Source organism: Leptonotus elevatus, chromosome 16 (assembly GCF_054856555.1).
Source record: "Leptonotus elevatus isolate MCC_2025b chromosome 16, RoL_Lele_1.0, whole genome shotgun sequence".
NCBI classification, from domain to species: Eukaryota; Metazoa; Chordata; class Actinopteri; order Syngnathiformes; family Syngnathidae; genus Leptonotus; species Leptonotus elevatus.
In genome coordinates this window covers 17,696,792-17,716,786 of record NC_141254.1, presented here as the reverse complement: position 1 = coordinate 17,716,786, position 19,995 = coordinate 17,696,792, and the positions used below count along the sequence as shown (strand labels likewise).

Here is a 19,995-nt window from a genome sequence, read left to right as displayed (position 1 = left end):
GAAAGGCATCTGGAAGCTACAAACATGAGATATCATGCTTGTTAAAGATGGAATGAGGAAACAAAAGAAGGAGTAGGCGCTGATGTGAGTCAGACTTTGGACTCGAGGTGCAGGTGATGACATCCATGTTAATCATGTTTGATGGAGAATCAGTTGCAGGGTTTCTACACTCTAACGAGTGACGATTCACCGAGGGGTGGGTGGGGGTTTGGGGGGGGGGGGGGCTGATTGGTTAAATGAGGGGGCGGCATGATTCACAGGTCACACCACAGATGGAACGGATGCATGTCAAAATGAAATATTTTTGTTTTGGTTTTAGTATCTATGCAGGACTGAGAATCAAAATTGGATTGTTCCATACCCATAAATTCAATCCCAAGATGATCTGCCATGGCAGAAAGTTGACAGTTGGAAGAAATACAACAAAAAAAGAGAAACAAAAGAGTAGATTATGAAAGAGGCACCTGCTAACATATAGTGGGGCAAACAGACACCAAAAAAAGTGAACACTAATTTGACTTAGTAACAGTCGGACATTGTTAGCAACATTTCACGATGGGCATCACACAGGCAGCATGCAACACGCAAACACAAACAAGATCTGATCATTAAGCCTATTGCTTTTCATCATATCCTCTTAAAGAGGACGTCAACCCCAAAACCTTCGTCGTCTGTGTCCCCACAAGTCTAAACACGCTATTCTGAGTAATATTGTGTTTGTGGAATATGAGTTAAGCAGCAAAATCAAATCATTTTTATCCATCTCAAGGGGCGGCCATTTTGCCACTTACTATTGACTGAAATTTACATCACAATGCCTAATGGCAAAATGGCTGATTTAGCTTTATTCATATTCCACAAACGCAATAGTAAAAGGAAATGCCGTGTTTCGATAGATAGACTAGTGAGTGACAAATTATTGCAAAGTCTGTTTTTGACTTGACTTCCTCTTTAATGAGTGATAATTATAAGTTGATTAGTTTCAAAATATGTAATAACTGCATATTCATTAATGATAGTCTAAACATGGCATTCTGATGAATATTGCATCTGTTTAATATGATTTAAACAGCAAAATCCACTCATTTTTTATCCATCTCAGGTGGCGGCCATTTTGCCACTTGCTGTCAACTGAAAACGACATCACCGTTGCTCAAAGCACAGGTAATAACCAATCACGGCTCAGCTTCAGAAAACAAGTGATTGGTCGCTTCTTGACTTAAGCATCGTGATGGTGTCATTTTCAGTCGAAAACAAGTGGCAAAATGGCCGCCCCCTGACATGGCTAAAAATGGGTAGATTATTAATTAGAATACTGTGATTAGAACAGTATAGGACATTATTGTAAAGAAAAAAATGAGGTTGACTTCCTCTTTAAATGTATCATAAATGGTTTATGTTGTGGAGTAATTGTTGATACTTTCCATGACCAAATATTAAGTCATATACGTGATGTAAACATGACTTGCCAGCTTTGTTTAAAAAAAATAATAATAATAAAATGTTGTGTTTCCATACAAACCCATGGCTTGAAGAGCCAGGTTTAAACAAGGATATCACGACATAATTGAAACAATCAGCGTGAATCGGAACAATTACAGTTATGTCAAGGACTGCACCGACCAACCCAGTTTATAACTCGCTTCTTTTTTTTTTTTTAAGTTTATATCTCTGGCTTAACTGAGTGTGTAAGCAAGTCCCAGCTGTTCTTAGGACAACACGCTTTTGTTAAGCCGTGAGGAGCAGAAGCCATCCTCCTGCTCTATGGGCTCCAGTATCTCCAGGGGATGGGTGGCGCCCCTGCAGGAAGCAGGTCTTTAAGTGCGGAATGGATGTGCGTGCGCGCATGTGCCTGTGTTTGCCTGTTGGCTGCGCACTCACCGGCAGAAAAAAAAAAAAGTGATTTATTGTCATAATTGAGAGTGGAAAATGTGAAATATCAACAGTGTCTTAAAGTTCACTTGGGAGGCTAATCGCTACATCCATCATGTTTGAATGTGACTTTCTCCAAGAGTCGGATTTTTAGTGTGGATCAGCATGTTTGAAGAACCACAGGTTAATAGTCATCTTTGTAATAATATTGATTAAATGCTGGCTTTTTCTTTGTGAGCTCATATTGTAAAAATGAGGTAGGAAGGTGGTGTCCTCTCATGGCAACTTTTAACGCAGAAGGATATCAACTATTATTCTTAAGGCTCCATTATAATACATGTCCAAAAAGGGCTCTCTCAAGCTCAAAAAAAAAATAATTGCAAAAAACTTGGAACGTGTTCACGCAGTTGGATGAGAACCAGAGATAAATTCTGTCCTTGATGCCGTCGCACAGCTGCAGCAAAGTTAAATTGAATGCAGAGAGCTGCTTTCTCCCACACACCACGTTTTTTTTTCTGCCAAAAAATGAGAGAGTGCTACATTTACCCCAGCAAAAGAACAAATGTGAACAAGAACCAAACAAATGGTCACTTTCGAGCACCTCGGAGAGCAACGGCAAACTGCGATGTCAGTGAATTGAAGCCACATGGGCATGTTGAGGACATGGCATTGACAAATGTAGAGTAAAATAGCAGCTGATCCTTTTTTTTTTTGTAATCCAAGACATAAATTCTTGGCTTTGTTCCGAACTGCAGTGAAAAGCAGTAATACGGTCTTAAATCTTGCGATACGCAACATGACGTGGTTATATAGCGCACACATTTTTCCAGCAATCAAATCTAATGGCTTGTAATGAGAAGACTGCGTTGATAAGTCACTCTTTTGGAGCATGTGGAATAGATATGTTGAAAATTCAGGAATATTCTATTTATCCATCCATTTTCTGTACCGCTTGTCCTCACAAGGGTCGCGGGGGTTGCTGGAGCCTATCCCAGCTGTCTTCGGGCAGTAGGCGGGGTAAACTCTGTACTGGTTGCCAGCCAATCGCAGGGCAGATATATTGAAAATTCAGGAATATTCTATTTATAAATATGCTAAATATGCTACTTTGATTGATAAGATACGTAGACAAACCATTCACGTTCCAATGGCCATCTAATAGGCTTAAGTAGCCTAACATGCACTTTTGGAGTGTGGGAGGAAGCTGGAGTAACAAAACCTATAACTATACAGACAACCTCAAAACTTTGAGGAAGACATGCTAACCACTAGCGCAGCGTGCTGCCCTAAAATGAGTCGACTGAAATCTGACATTATTTGAAAAGTAACCCAATTATGGATCAAAAATGGATTGATCCACTTTCTGAGTTGTTTTATACAAAATTACCTTTTTTTTTTTTTTTTTACCCATTTTTTGTGTAGTTGGGTCAAATTGACCCAACTACACAATCTGACACAAGTGTCTTTCTTTTTTCTTTTTGCAAAACGAGCCAGAAAGTTGGGGCAAATTGACCCAATGAGACAATCTGACCCAACCTTCTGGGTTGTTTTATACAATATGAGACAATTGTTTTACCCACAGTTGGGTCAAATTAACCCAAGTAGAGGACCTGACCAAGTTGTTTGATAAAGAATGACCCATTTTTTGTTTTTGTTTTGATGAAAAAACAAAAACAAAAAAAACAACCAGAACTTTGGATCCAATTGACCCAAGTTATTTTTTTATAGATCCAATTTCTGGCCCAAAGGCAGGTCAAACTGACCTAAATAGACTATCTGACCCAACTTTCTGTGTTGTTTTATAAAAAATGACTCAAAGTTGGGTCAAATTGACCCAACTACACAATCTGACACAAGTGTCTTTCTTTTTTCTTTTTTGTAATACGGCATGTGAGGACATCTGAGGGAGCAGTTATTGTCTTGTCCATGTGTGTGTGTGTGTGTGTGTGTTCGTGCGTGCAACGTCATCAAATGCATCTTGCAAAATGTTCTAAAGTAAATGTTGGAAGAAAGTTGCAGACTTATGTGAACACGGCCTTCGACTGCTTCAGTCGAGCCAGTTTAAAATGATTTACTTCAATCTAAAGATGTCATAATATTTTCGTTAATACTTTTGACTTTCTGTTCAGTAATCGGACCGTCATGAGAGATTGCGCTCAACAGTCCGTACCACCATCTGTTTTATGTTTCTCGTCTTGCCTGACAGCAGTCGCATCATGCCAAAGCGAATTGTTTTATATTTAGAAAAGGTTGTGGGGGAACCATGACAGAACCAATCTCGATAAAAATCACAGACTGGGATTTTTAGAACCAACTGAAGTATTACGTCACCATTATATCAATAACTTGCATGGTACGAGGTAAAGCACCGACAGAAATCTTAAGAAGTAACATAAAATATTGCATCTTAAAGTCTGTTTATTGGTTTGAAGGCTACTTTCTGGTTCATGGAAGATGATACAGAACAAGTGGTGCCATTATCAATATCAAATAAAATAAAAATAGTTCATCGATCTGCACTTTTTTTGCCCAGATGCTCACCAAACTACAAAGTTTCATAGAATTTAGTTGTCCTATTTATTATGCAAGTTCAAATGAAATGAAATTTTGTGTTTGTGACGCAAGTTAAAACGGAAGTCAACCCAAAAATTCTTTACAATATGTTGTATACAGTCCCACTACTCTAAAAACTATATTCTGATTAACACTGCATTCGTGGATTATGAATAAAGCTGCAAAATACACCCGTTTTGATCCATCTCAGGCGGCGGCCATTTTAACAATTGTTGTCCACTGAAAATGACAACACAGTTGCTCAGGGCTCGATAACGACCAATCCCGGCACGGCTTGTGAACATCACATGACCCTTCACAAAAAACAGGTGTGCTGTGATTGGTCATTACCTGAGCCTGAGCAACTGTGATGTCATTTAGATTTTCAGTTGACAGTAAGTGGCAAAATGGCCGCCCCCTGAGATGGATAAAAACGGCTGGATTTTGCTGCTTAACTCATATTCCAAAAGCGCAATATTAATCAGAATGCCAAGTTTGGACGAGCGGGGACGCATGCAACATATTCTTGCAATCATATGTTATGTTAATACTGACAGTTGACGTCAACCAACAACAATGACAACAACGACAACAACAAAACACATTTCCAACCAAGCGTTACAGTTCAGTGGCGATAGCCGTGTTTTGACTTTATATTTTAAAAATGTAAACAAACCACTCTGTGATTCCTTTACTGCGACAAATGGCATGTAAAGGAAAGAGATTTGATGCGGTGGCTTTCCACTTCACTCCTTCATTTTAAATGAAGGCATGATGCTGCCTAAGCCAAACTAAACCGAACTGCACTGCTTGGTGGAAACGCGGCTAAACATGCGTACGATTGCCACGTAACATGAGCAAGCATTATTAGCAGCTTGTTGTTAGCTGTTATTTTTTAGCTGACTTTTCACTAAAAGCCCACGTCGACGCATCGCCCACAAACTAGCAGCATTGCGGTCATTCTGATATGCAAAACGAAGGTCTATGAGTCTGGACAGGCGACACGCGACATTACAAGGAGATTAATATCGCGTCTGCGCATGCACATGTGACTCGAGGGCAGTCTGACAGAAGAGAAAGTTGACATACGGTAGAAACGTGCCATAACGTAGGTTTGACACCGATCACCAGTAAAGTCATTCGGACACCTGAAAGCCACAAAAAAGAGGGAGGAAGAGGAGGAGGAGGAGGAGGAGGAAGGGCGGTGGATGAGCCAGAGTGCGCAAGAATGAGGGTGTGGTGGGGGGGGGGGAGGAGGGGGGGGGGGGAGAGAAAGAGAGAGAGAGGCAGAAAATTAGACCAACAGCTCGAGTAATGGACAGCAGAGGCCGAGCGTTCCCATGGGTGACACCACTGTGCACGGCCCGGTGCACGTTGACCTGAGAAAGGGGGGGGGGGGGGTGTAGAGACAGAAGAAGAGGGCCGCGTGTTGGCGGGTGTGCGGAGGAGTAGCGTGGGAGGAAGAAGGGGGGGGGGGGGGGGTGTTTCGGCGGGAGTCCACAGAGGTAATCCTGTGACAACTGTGTCTCTGTTCTCAGCTGCTCATATCAAGTGAACATACTTTTGAAAGGATTGGGCATGTGCAACCGCAGAGGTTCGGTCTTTGAGCATCGCGGGCCAAAGTATCCGTCAGGACATCTGGGAAGGAGCACACAAGCGTTACGGGCAGGGAAAAACACAGAGAGGTGAACTTGGACGCACTTCGAGTTGAAATGTGGAAAAATATAGGAATTAACACATACAAGCGTTACATCAGTTTGAATGTAACTGATGGGTTGGTTAATGAATGTTGACTTTACTCTCAATTGTGTCTTGTCAGGGAAAGTAAAAACATTTGCTAACATTAAAATGGAAATTATCATAAGAATGTTAAGTAAAGTCAACATTACTCCAATTGTATAAATGAAATAAAAGAGGAACTACTAGGAAGTTCTTTAAAAACAAACAAACAATGACTTAAAAAAAAAAAAACTGACGCAGCCCACCATGCATGTGAAATTGTGCAACCATAGAACGAGCCCTCAAAAAATGACATTAAAAAATACTCCAGTCAAAGTTTCAACATTTTTCATCTGTGAACTCAATGAGTGTATTAACATTTGGTTCCATTGGATCCAGAAGGAAATCTGGATCGGGTTGAAATTTGACCTCCTTTTAGCTACAGTACAAGCACAACATATTAAACCTGATGTGATGCAATTTGACAGAAATGTCAAGGCGGGATTTCCCAGGTTAGTTGCCAAATCCATGTTAGATTCCCTTACCTTGACACAAAATTGCAAAATGTCATTCAAAATAAATAACAAATATATTGTCACCATTAAGTCATCAGTGTGTGGATTCATAATAAAAAAAATAAAAACCTGCGAATAAATAAACGTGTGGAAGAATCTGAAAAACAAGCAGGTTAATTTACAAATAAAATTCTCAACTGTAAGTTGCACACTAATAAGAAATGATAAGCACATTTTTGGTGGATGTAAAAAGTCAATAATATTCGATGAAATTATGATACAAAAGGTGATGCAGGCTTGTCCTAAATCGCTCTTAAAGACGAAAGCCCACTTCTCTTTTCGGCCTAAAGGGCAAAGAGAGAAAAGAGAGATCATTGCAGCGCTTTGGAGCTAATCAATACATCAATTGGAAGCCTGTGCAGCAAAACGTAATGAGGGCTAATGCCTATTACTCTCTGGATATCAGTTCGGGGCTTAAAGGTTGAGTTGTGTGATGAATTCTAAACGCCGGCATATTTCAAGCTCGGGAAAAATATTAAAACACGGAAACGTGTTTCCAAAGGAAGTTTAAAAGTGTTTAACACTGCTTGCACGCATGTAAAGTGCCTTTTTTTTGACAATCAGACGTATGTTAAAATAACTCCACACTTCATCATCACCACCACGTGTGTTTGGCCCGAGCCGTATTTCCTCATTAAAGTCCCGTTAGGATGAGCAGTTGCTCTTTTAGGAGCACCAACATTCCGCTTGGATTCACAACGAGAGCGGCAGTCCAACAAAAGGTCACCGCCGAGCGATTTACTGGTTTCACACAACGCCTCCCGGGAGAAACATAATGTTCAACATTTAATTATTCACCCTGACTGATGAGATGACGGGAAGTTGGCGTAAAAACGGCAGAAGTGGAACTGCATAATCGAATAAATATCGGCGTTCAGTGCAGCTGCGTACTCTATTATCACGCTTTGATTAGAGCAACTAACACGTTGTTTTGAACAAAAGCACGTATAAATATGATGGGGAGATTAATTGTGTTTAGCAAAAAAAAAGTGATAGGCCCCAAGTCTACAAATATAAACACAAGCGCTGTCAAATGATTAAAAATTTGTAAACCAATTAATCGCACAATGTTCCATAATTAATCGCGATTAATCGCGATCAATCACATTTGTCTACTTCTGCTTCTACTTTTTTCTTTTAACAGATATTTACTTGAGCAAAATCTTGGAATGAATGTTAAATTAAATAGTAAATTGAAGCTATATATATATTAAAGCTGTCAAACGATTACATTTTTAATCATATGAATCACATCTTATAATTTTGATTAATTACGATTAATCGCTTATTTAAAAAGGCTTTTTATCCCAAAAATTTGCACGCAAAATTTAAAGAGCACCTGTTATGTGTTATTTATTTAATTTTTATATTCAGTCATTATTATGACTGACCAACAAATAGCAAATATTGTGCTTTTTCTTGTGAAGGGGTTCCTAACCAAGTGTCCAGTGAGTGTCCCCCATTTAATGTTATTCCAAACACCAATTTGCACTCCATTTTTAAGGTGAAAACAAGCGAACCAATGGTTCACTCATGGATCACGTGTCAACCTTTGCTCCCCTTTGAAAACGTTTGTCCACATGAGTGAATGAGTGGGGCATAAACGCAGGCCGAGCTGTCTGCACCACTTGTTTAGCCAGTGAGTAATACCCACTGATGCCTGGCCTATATTGAATGAGATGGCTGTGGGGGCAACAAATCCCCCGCGGGCCTTCACTGCATTATCCAACTCTTCTGGAGCCATGCCCCGGGGCCGTGAGTGAATTAGCTACAGCAATTGAGTTATTGCTGCCTCCAATTTGTGCATAGCGTATTGAACGGCTGTTGCGGCCGTATCCGCATTGCTCGTCGAGCGCTCTCTTCCTTCGCGGGGGCCAACTGGGCCGCTGAAGCTGCGCCAGCGTTGCCGCTCCCGCATCACACAAGGCCTAAGTCGTGGTGATATAGTGGCATATGGTGCAACGGAGCATGCAACCCGATATTTAACTGCCATGACAAAGAGGGGAGTGCATCGTTTGTGTTGCAAGCGCAAGAATGGATTTTATTAGCTGGAACGGATTACTACAGAGCTTGGATTGGATATTGAATGGACTAACAAAAAACAATGGGATCCTTAAAGCGGCGTTTCCCAAAATGTACCGAGCCGAGGCATCGCTTTTCGAAAAACTCTCACGGCACAACAACAAAAGCAAAAGTGAATCAAATTTTCAGTCGGTTAAATGAATTTGGATAATTTCCCGCGGCACCACTGATAATCTCTCGTGTTGTACTCGGTGGTGCGCTAGTACCAAGCTTATTAAAGAAACAAAATAAAATAAAATAGAAATGAAAAGGCTTTAAAATAAACTACATTTATAAAACTAACTTAAACTAAATATAATTATATTATATTATAACTATAATTATTGTTATAATATACTATATACAATATAACTATAATCCTAATTATAAATATTTATACGGTATTTATACGGTATATATACACCGTATATTTTTTTCATGATTTCCTCAACAAAATGAGTTTACAAATCAGAATTACGGCTTGTGTTCCACCTCAAAGGTTCCACTGAGTTTGTGAGTAACCTCAATGATAAATAAAAAACAAGTTGTTTTGATGATAATGTCAACCGGCTCTTTTTTTCCGACAAGCACAATTTAGCCACGGTGTCACGATCCCCTTTGCCAAGGACCTTCAATGTAAGCAACGACTCTATTTACCTCATTGGGGGCCCCTAATGGGCATAAATATTTGCTCCCGAACAGAACGGTGACTCATGACATTTCGAAAAGGGCTTTTAACGCGCAATCCTCCTGTTGTACACTAAACGGGACTTAAAAGGATGAGCACGGCGGCGCCGCGCTCCATTATGAGCGCTGCAATACACAACAGGCGGGCAGTTAGGCAGCATTTTCCTCTGACGGGCTGCTGCTGCTGCTGCTGCTGCTGCTGGAAGAAAGAACAACAGGAATCAAGTGCTCGCAACAAAACAAACCACAACAGAAACAGCAGGGAAAGGAAGATTCTTGCCGTGATGAAGAATATTACAAAAACGCTGTCACGAAAAGGTTTGCATTTCAACTGGTTGGTCACAACAATTGAACAAAAAAAAAAAATAAAATAAAAAAAAACGATGAAAAAGGGATAACTTACTTGCAAGAGAGCCGATTTATACCATGTATGAAGTAACAGTCGCCGCCATTCACACAGAAGGCTTTCTCTGTGTCGTTGCATCTTCTGGCGTGGCCTGAGCCTGGAGATAGCGTTGTGGTTACTGCGGAGGAGAGACAAACATGAGCCAAATTATTATTCGTCATTATACGTGCAACAAAGTAGAGTAACAGCGAGCACTCAGTGTTTTAAATCACGCTTGTTAGTTTTGATCATATTTATTTATTTATTTATTTATTTATTTATTTATTTATTTATTTATTTTTAATTTTAATTTTTTCATCATCATTGCTCTTTATTATTTTTTTATTTTTTTATTATTATTTTTTTTTTTTTTTTGTGTGTGTGTGTGTGGGTGAGTATGTGTATGTGCGTGCGTGCGTGTGTGCGTGCGTGCGTGCGTGCGTGTATTTGTTAGCTCACCAAAAAAAACTATTAGAAAAAATCTCATACCGTTCACCTAAACCGAACACTGCCGTCAGGAGACCCGAGGAAGGACCAAAGAAAACCAAGGAAGGTGAAATCCAGCACCGACCAGGCACCACCCACCAGAACTCCTCCCCAACCCAAGAAACATCCAGACCCCAACAAATCCAAATCCAGTTTTGATCATATTTAGTCATTATCATCCCATTTTTAGTCGACTATAAATCTAGCATCTTAGTCTTTATTTCAGTCCAAGGAAACATAATTTAATTCAGCGAGTTATAGTCAACAAAAAATTGTCGTTTTAGTCAGGACAATCTTTCTACCCATGTATATTTCATATCTAAAACTATTTCATATAAAATGTTCTCTCATCTTTTTGATCAAAAGCAACTTGACACGCAATTACAGTATATCAACAAATGGCTATAGCTCATGTTAAAAAATTATCCAGCATTAGTTAGCGGTCGGATTAACGTTGTTGGAACGTTATAGCCGTTGGATTAATGTCACATTATAACTATAATTGTATTTTATTTTTTTAACCTTTTCACCTTGAATCCACTTCCTGTCTGTGCATGTTGCACTTGCTATCTGCAGATTTGAAAGAGGGTGTGTCACTGTGTGTCACAGGGACAGATTAGCAGACAAAATCATATCAGTTTCGTCTCGTTTTTGTTTATGAACTAAAATGTCCATAGATTTTAGTCCAGTTTTTATCAAGCGAAGCACATTATCGTCTCGTCTTCAATAGTCGACAAAAATGCATACTGATTTAGTCTCAGTTATTGTTTATTAACTCATTCACTCCCAGGCTTTTTTTTTTTTTTTTTTACTGAAGCAACCAGCTGGATTTTGACTGATTTTGCAAGGCCCACAGAATATTGTTTTCTATTGCTATAAAAAAAAACACGGAACCTCCCAAAAGAAAGATTAGAGTTTCTTCTTTCATCAAGAATTTTTTTTTATTTCTATCTATTTCCATTTTGCAACAGTTAGCATTCAAATATAGCCAAGTTTCATCATTATTCACAAATCTGTTTAAAACAGTGGGGGAAAGAGCTTTTTGCAACATAGCCCTGGTTGATCTCTTATACTCTGCTGCCATCTGCTGTCCGTTTTGTAATAACTACCATAGCTTCAACCATTCTCTTTAGTTCAGAGGCCGCAACAAAGCCTTCTTTATGTTTTAGCATAAAAAAAACATTCAAAAAAATGTATATAAATATCTTTGGCAGCATGGTCATATTTAAAATCGAACATATTTACACGTTTTTGGGAGCAAATGAGTTCATGAGGGTTTCAGTCCAGCCTAGTCTAGTTTTAGTCCAGTGACAGTTGACAAAACTTATTTTTGTTCAATTTTGTGGACAAAATGAACACTCCTTCCTCGCAATCTGGAGGAAGAGGAGGCCGGTATGGACAATTTCTGACACGCATCCATATTTCATCAACTTGAATCGGGCGCACACAGGATCCTCCCGTGTTTCCACGAGGGCTCTACGATAGTTTCCCCATCCACGAGTGTAATTGTGTCTCTCAGCAGTGTTGACACTATCTCGAGAAGTTGTACGAGCAAAGATAAATATTTCCCTGACATAGCGTAGGAGTTGTTTATGCGCTGACTCAGATCCTTGGAATGGCCCGAAATGTCATGTATCTGCACTTAATCCCCCCTTGGCTGAAGAGACAGAATATGTTGGAGGTGAAGGCTGCTAATCAGGCCGAGAGCTGCGTCGTTTGAAAGCAGAAGGGAGTGCTGAGAGAGGAAGCGGAGGCAGGGGGGGTGAAGGGCGGCAGGATCGGGCATGAGAGAGGCGCGCGCGCCGTTACGACACGTGACGGCGGCTGTTTACCTGCCTTCAGGTGCTCTTAGCACCTGAAGCAGATTGTGACGGTTTGTCGGTGGGACGCGGAGAATTTCCGACCGCGGGTTCTGTGTAAGGACAATAAATCGAATTCAACAGCTGGAAAGCGCGTTTGGAGTCCATTCAGTTGGACCTGTGATGTGCGCTCTTTGCCATCAGGACGAGATGTCACGAGATCACATTTGTTACACGCGGAAAGTCACATCGGCGCTTTTCCCGCCTTGCGGAAGAGCCGAGAGGCCCGAGATTTCTTCCAATTACACAAAACACGACACATATAACCAAATTTCCACCAAACAGTCAAAAGTCTCCTTCCCCAAACTAGGTGTAATACCACTACAAACCTGTGGAAGGCAGCATGGTGCCAAAGGGTATTATAACTGCTGGAAATGACAAAAAAAGAAGGAGTAGGAAGAGAAGAAATGAATGTTGCCATGCTCATGGGGGCGGGGCCAGTGGGTGGGTTACATGTCGTCGACCAGCTAATGACAACTACCTCATCGTCGCTCGCACCTGACCTCTGACTGGAGCACTGGCTTGTAAATCGCCTCGTAAAAAGATCAGTCGGGAACATGAAAACATTGTAAAAACAACCCGACGCTTATAATAGAAAACGGTGCAAAAGATGCAACCAATAAAGGTCGCAACAACACGTAGTGTGACGTCCAATAGGCAGCCTCGATCTGGGTCGGCGGGGGGGGAAACATTCTAGACGGAGACATAATTACTAATCCACCTTGTATATAAAAACGATGACCTGGAAAAAAAACACAGTGCGACAGAGAACATGAAAACGTCACACAGAAAGGCTTGGTTTTGAACCCTGCTTGTGTTCTGCTGTCAAAGTTTCTTTGGCCTCATGTCAAAGTGAACCTGTGTCACTGTATGGCCCTTTAAACCCCCCCCCCCCATTTATCCTTCAAACAAAATGGTTCATGTTTGGGGGGCTTTCATTCTGATTTGCCACAAAGTAATATGTTGTAGACATAAGTATAAAGGGAGAAGAATTAGTGGAGCTCAGAGTTTAAAGCAAACATGGTGAAGCAACATTTATTTGTTATGCTGCTCACAAATGGAATAAGCTGTAAGTATGAATGTTTTTAAGTCAATTATTCGGCATTGTTGTTGTTGTATATTTTAACACCGACCGTTTTAAACTAACAAACCAACCAAATTTTGTCAAATGAAAGTCTGCTATCTTAATGCTAACATATAATGCGAAACACCATTGACTGACTAGCCGAAATTAGCATTGATGTTACGGTAATAATAAACAGAGAAGTGATTCATACAAACATAGCATACAACAATGCTTGCAACAATAATTGCAAAATACTTTCTTTCCCAGGTAGAATAGAAAAAATGATAAAGGCTGAAGAATCTGCAATATAGCGGCGCCGCAAAAAAACGACAAATCGCAATATAGCAGCATCACTATTTGTTTCGTCAGTTAACGAACCGTTCGCAAAGTCGACAGCACCACACGTGACCACTCTCAGTCATTTTTCTTCATCAACACATGACCTCATTGAACCTCCCTGAGGGAGATTTTGGTGTTACACAACCTCACATAAAAAAACACATTTAAAAACAAAAGAAACATTTGCCAGGCTAATGCGTCACACTGAACAGAAGTCATTGAGGTGCGCAGAACTTTTTGTCTCATTCCCAAATATGACAAGTGATGACACAGTAAGAATTATGGGTAATATTCGTCATGAATGAACACATCACTCCGTGGCCGCCCCTCTCCCTCTTACCTGGGGCACGACGGCTACGAGGGCAAATTAATCGCATTCCGCTCGCTCGGGCTGAAAAAAAAATGACTTCCTGCCATATTTGGATGATGACATGTTGGCATGCACATCAATAGAAGCTCATAAAACATTTTGTACAGTCTTGCATAAACCTTAGAGCGACACATTTGCTTTTTTATTGTTTTTGGAGGCGGGGCAGATGAGGATGGCGAGGGGGGCGACTTGTTGCCACCCAGAATCCCACATTGTCGCCGAGCAATTGTCATTTTTGATCTGTATGTTAAAAATTTGCAAAATTGATTCATATCAATATGCAACACTTTCAGTCAAGTGAGTTGTATTCTTTACTTTTATTATTTAGCGCCAATACATAACCAAACTTCTGATGCACTGTATTCTGTGCATCAGAAAACCAAATGAACCCCACGTGAGCAAGCACTTGGCCATCGAGGCAAGGAAAAACTCCGAAGCTCGAAACCTTGAACCGAACCCAAGCTCTGTGGGGTGACTGTCTGCCTCAATGGAGAGAACAGGAATAGAAAGGTTGAGCAAATCAGGAAGCGACTAAGAACAAGAGCCGTATTAACAGTAATAGTCCCATTTCTGTCAGCATTCCTAGGAAATCACAATGTCCAAAAAATTTATCTTGACTCATGCTCTGCCTCTCTTTAATTAGAAGTGAGCCCTTTTACAACATCTGGGAGTATTTATCAGTTTCGCTTGGCGTTGCTGTTTTGGTTAGCAACAGGGCTCAAATGGACCCCACACTGGTCATAGCCAATCCCGACACACATACAGTACAGACAAAGAACCGTAAACATTTAGAGTCTTAAATAAATCAAACGTGCATATTTCTCAAAAAATAAAAAATAAAAAATAAAAATAATAATAATAATCAAACATGCATATTTGTAGGAACGTGAGAAACCCAGTTGAGCAGTGGCCGTATTAAGCAACATTTGACATTTCTCTTCAAGCAAACAACTCCCAACTTCAACCCCAAAATGTTTCTTGTGATGCATCCTGCATGCACGAGATATCAATGAGCTTTTTCACATCAACAGAAAGTCATCAAGTCCAAATAAATAAATAAATAAAAATAAAGCTAAAAACAGTACATGTCCCAAAACGAACTAAGCAAATGGGAACCATCTCTTGGCCCAGCATCGCCAAATGTTACAAATCCCACTGCAGAGTCAAAGTCCAATTTTGATCCCTATTGTTTGACATCTTTTGTGTGTTCTGATTACTCTTCCAACATCACTTTACAGAGATGATGACATGAATTATTTTTCCACCCATCTGTTGTACAAATTCATGCCGAGTCAAGGTTTGAGCTATGCAAAGCGGAAACCATACTTTGCATTGGCTGACACTTTGCAGCTTCAGCACTTTTTATATATATATATATATATATTTATATATATATATATATATATATATGTATATATATACATTTTCTATAGCGCTTATCTTCATTAGGGTCGGAGGTGGGGTGAAGCCTATCCCAGTTGACATTGAGCAAGAGGCGGGGGTGGGGGGTTGAGGATTATTTTATATACTGCCATGATACACTGAAAAACTTCAGAAGAGGAAATATAACTACGATTATCAATATTTTCTCATGTTTGAGGGAATTTGGGGAGTTTGGAAACGTCATTCTAACTGATTTTTACAACAGCAGTACATGACGTAACATCCAATCTAAAACCAAAGTTCATCCAAGTAATGGATCTGTCCATTTTTTATACAAATTGTTGTTGATTTTTTTTTTTTGTATCCAACCAGTGATACATACATAAATAGTAAAACTGTTTTGTCAAAAATAACACAAATGGGTAAAAAATATCCAACTTTTTTTGCCTCAACGTTGGGTCAAATCACCTGCCCCACGCAAATAAATAAATAAATGAATAAATAAATAAATAAATAAAAAATTAAAAAAATTGTTGTTTGAGTTTGTTTTGTAAAAAAAATAAAATAATAATAAATAAAAAAGAGGGGGTTACTTTGTGCTTTATTAATTTGATCCAACTTTTTGGATTATATAAATAACCCCAAAAAATTGCATCGATCCTTTTGCCCTTCCTTGGGTTATTTTTTGACCCAACTGTTTTTACAGCCTATAAAAACATATATTATTAATAAGGCCATGACCTTCTTCCAAGTAATCATTTAAGAACCCTCCATTGACAATCATCTCCCACTAGATCCTATTTTATATATGTATATCTTTTTCATTGTACACAAATCCAGTGTCTGCAAATATCTTTTTCACATTCACTTTCATGTTTTTTTGTTTTTCTTTTTCTTTGGACAGCTGTTGATGCAACCGTGTGCATAAATTAGCTTGATGAGCTGCCATTTCATCCCTTTACATTTGGTTCCATTTTGCTTTCTGGCAAGCTTTTCATGCACAGTCATTGGGTTGGTTTTAAATATGTCATCGCATTTCTCATTGAGGTCACATTTTGGTCAATGCAAGTTTTACGACTCACTTAGCTTTGGTATTGTTTTATCCGCGCTGTATCATTGCGCAACGCGATCTATAGCGAGGGCTTTCTGTGAACAGATGCACTTGTTACAATACAAGCGGTACATGCACGCCCGTGTCCAGCAGCTGTTTGGCTCGGATCGTGTGCACGTGTCTGAGAAATAGTACATTGCACTCGTCGTGGAATTGCAGAGCCTGCAAAAAAGCCACCGTCCAAAGGGACAGGGATCTTAATGGTGAGTTATTTATTTACAAAGCAAGCAAAAAAAAAAAACGCTGTCACTTTGGAGCTTCTTGAGTTCATATTTTCAAATTAAGAGCTTTGTTCAAGCAGTCATCTTGTGCGTGCGCTCCTTTTGGGTTGTCGCGCGTTTTCTGAAGATGCCACTTCTTTTATTCACCACCAAGAGCGATAGGAGCGCAAAAATGCAACCCGGACAAAAATTCCTCTAACCCTTGTGAGGTGATCAGGTGCCTTGCTAAAACAGAGTAAAAGGGGGCAGAGCTTGTTTATCTGCACTTATGATTTCACCAAGTTTGATTGGTTTTGAAGCTCAGGTTTCAACTTTCACCGGGGAACTCGTAGCCCAGGGGCCGAATCCGAGTTGGAGCTGCGGAGAGGTCTCCTCTGGGTTCGAAAGAGCCACAGTGTTTAGCCATCAGCCCTTACCACTGACTTTGATTAATCCTTCATGGCCCGAGAACTGAAAAGAAAAGCTGGGGGTGCAAGCAGGGCCATCTGGAAACCTTCATAAACATGCCTGTCTTTCCACGCTCTCTCCAAAGGATTCTAGGAAAATCGTAAAAATGAACAGAGGGGTCCCCCATTGCAAGGTTTTTCCCTCTTGAGGCACAGCGTGCATACATGCATCAAACGCGACTGCGCTCACAATGAGGCCGAACTCCGCGCTCCACCTCGGCAAATTGCGCGGTAAAAATATTTCCGATTGACTGCTCCGCGGTGCCGAATTGCACACATGTCCGGTCAATTTATGAAAAATGCTCATAATTTACTGCAGCTTGGATTCGGGCCTTTGACTGAGCGGGAGCGCAATCTCAAAAAACACAAGACAGAGTGCGAGTCGATGTCGGGAACAAGCCAAAGCAGCTTCGTTTTGCATCTGGACTTTGTTAGGATTTGATGTTTTCACTCGCAAAGAGCAACGTTATCAGCGTAAAACGTATAAATCACGTGCCTACAAAGGAGAGGAGGAGGAGGTAATGTGCGGGAGAACAGTGGGCAGACCGCACTCGCTTTCTGACAGATGCAAACTCGCCTGACGCAGATCCAACAACCACAATTCTTAAATTTGTATAAATGTCTTGCTCAAACCTTGGGGTCGTGCAAAACCGACAAAACTCCCAATAAACGGAGTAACATGAATGAGCAGGTAGCACACAGTAGCTTCATCTAATAAAAAGCAACAATAAATCTCTTTACTCGGCCGCAAATACGCGATGGTGAAGAGATAAATGTCAAGCGCTTTCGCAGGGTGGTCAGCCACCCAAACGTACTTTTCCATATCAGCGCAACGAGAGATCTTCCCTTAAAAAAAATATGCCAAATGGAATGCGTGTATATGCATTCACTGGATAGCCACTTAGGGATTTGGTCAGTCCATACGGGGGCAGAGAGAGTTCTTGGTGCAATAGGGTGCTACTGATGGGCGGGTTTGATGTGGCGAAAGAGACAAGACAGACGAGGGAGGTGAAAAGAGCAATCAGTAGCGGTTTACTTATATTTTTGCACAGGGGCATGCAGAGGTTGGGAGACAGCCACTCTAGCAACTGAGCCATGCCGCTCCTGCTGTGTTAGTGCAAAATCCTCCAAGACCCGTTTTTTTTTTTTTTTTGTCGTATTTTGGACACACACCGGCAATGAAATGTACTGTAGTGGCAAACGGCAAGCGTGGCATGGCTCAGGTGGTAGAGTGGATGTCGTCCAAGCTGATTGGTCATGAGTTCATTCCTCAACGCTTGAGTAACTTTTTAAAAATAATAATAAACCGGTAAAACGTACTCAAAACTCTCCTTGTAAAATGTGATTAGAATTTCTGAGAGAAAAAACTTTATTCGTTTTTTTTTCAAGTAATTTTTATTCGTTTTTTACATCGCAATGTAACTGGGTAAAAACACTATTTGTTCTTGATGAAAATACTTTAAATAAAAGCAACTATGTTGGATCAAAACTACTCAGAAAGTGGAAACAAAATGTAAAACAACAACACCAATGTTATTGTGTGAATGGTGTTATGACAGTATGTTGTGTTGCGTCATGGAGTCATTGTGTCGTTATTGTTATGATGTTGATGTCAGTTTCTATGTAGTTGCTCTCTCCCTTGTGATGATATTGTAGTTGTTATGCAGTTGCTATGTCACTTATGATGATGATGTATTAGTCACTCTTAAGTTTGTCTCGGCACTCTTATTTCATCTTATAGGCCTTTATTCTGTCATATAGAATTGTGCATTGCCTTATATAAAATAAAATAAAAACAGTTTCGATATTCAGATTTTTCAACATTTCTCTTTCCATAGCTTATTAAGGCTTCACTTTTTAATAGGAAGCGGCATACTATATATACTATGTGTCTTTATCTTTTGACAAGCAATTAAGTCTCGAGCAGCAAACAAAATAACAGATGACGAATTGTGTGCTTTTTTTTTTTTTTTTTGACGGGATTTCAGGTTGGAAAATATTACCATATGAGATCAAAGATACACGCCTACTTCGAAACATAACATAGGCACACCCAATCAAAACTAAAAAAAAAAAAAATCCTCTCTTCATTTATGCTACGTGATCCAAAAATAGCCACAGAGGCATTAAGTGGCTATTTGCTGTGGGTTGGTCACATGCGCGAGACCATTATGAACGTGAGCTTGCCTACAATGGGAAAACGACATCCACAATCCCCAACGTCTTAGAGACGAAGCGGAGCCTACCAGCAACATCAATCTTACACCCACTCCTCAGCAGGGCCGCGCCGCTGCTACCCGAACGACTGCGTCTTCTTTTATACTCCTGACTCCTGTTGCCATGTCTCAGTCGCATAGCTGATCTGCCTGGTCTTGCCCGCCTCAATCATCCCGCCACTCAAAGTCAAATCAAAGAGCAGCCCAGTGCGCGATTGCACAACAGCTGCTCGCAAACTGCAACGGGGCCCTAAGGCGTGCGGCGCACTCCAACGGGGGGGGGGAGGCTCGGGTGGCGGAAGCCTAAGGCGGGCCTGCCGGTGGTGGGGCCGCTGGCGGGCAGCAGTTGGCAACCGCTGGACACGTGGTGGATTTGGGATCCAAGTCCAAAGGCAGACTTGCTTCCTTGTTTGTTGAGGCAGTTATAACCACAAACCCCCTACCCACCGACAACCCCCCGCTGATATACTTTACTCTCTCATGTAGTAAGAAGTAAGTAGAAATACAAAAACACGAACGTCTCCATAGCAGGTAGATATAAATCCTGATATTTTTTTGTATTGCGTAGTGAAAACAATAGTTGCGGTTTGGAAATTATTTTTTGTAACAGTTGGGGCCCGATTTTCGTGGTCAGGGCAAGTCGAGC

At 40.5% G+C, this 19,995-nt stretch overlaps 1 protein-coding gene across 1 annotated transcript in view; it reads right to left on the bottom strand.

The window, feature by feature from the left end:
* The window catches only part of nrg2a (neuregulin 2a), a 90,248-nt gene that overhangs the window by 8,193 nt on the left and 62,060 nt on the right, over nucleotides 1-19,995 (bottom strand). Inside the window, exons 4-6 of the mRNA XM_086057886.1 lie at nucleotides 9,871-9,991; nucleotides 5,515-5,573; nucleotides 362-385 (exon numbers count right to left, since the gene is read on the bottom strand). Coding sequence (XP_085914012.1) covers nucleotides 362-385; nucleotides 5,515-5,573; nucleotides 9,871-9,991 — 204 coding nt within the window. The remainder of the gene's footprint in view (nucleotides 1-361; nucleotides 386-5,514; nucleotides 5,574-9,870; nucleotides 9,992-19,995) is intronic.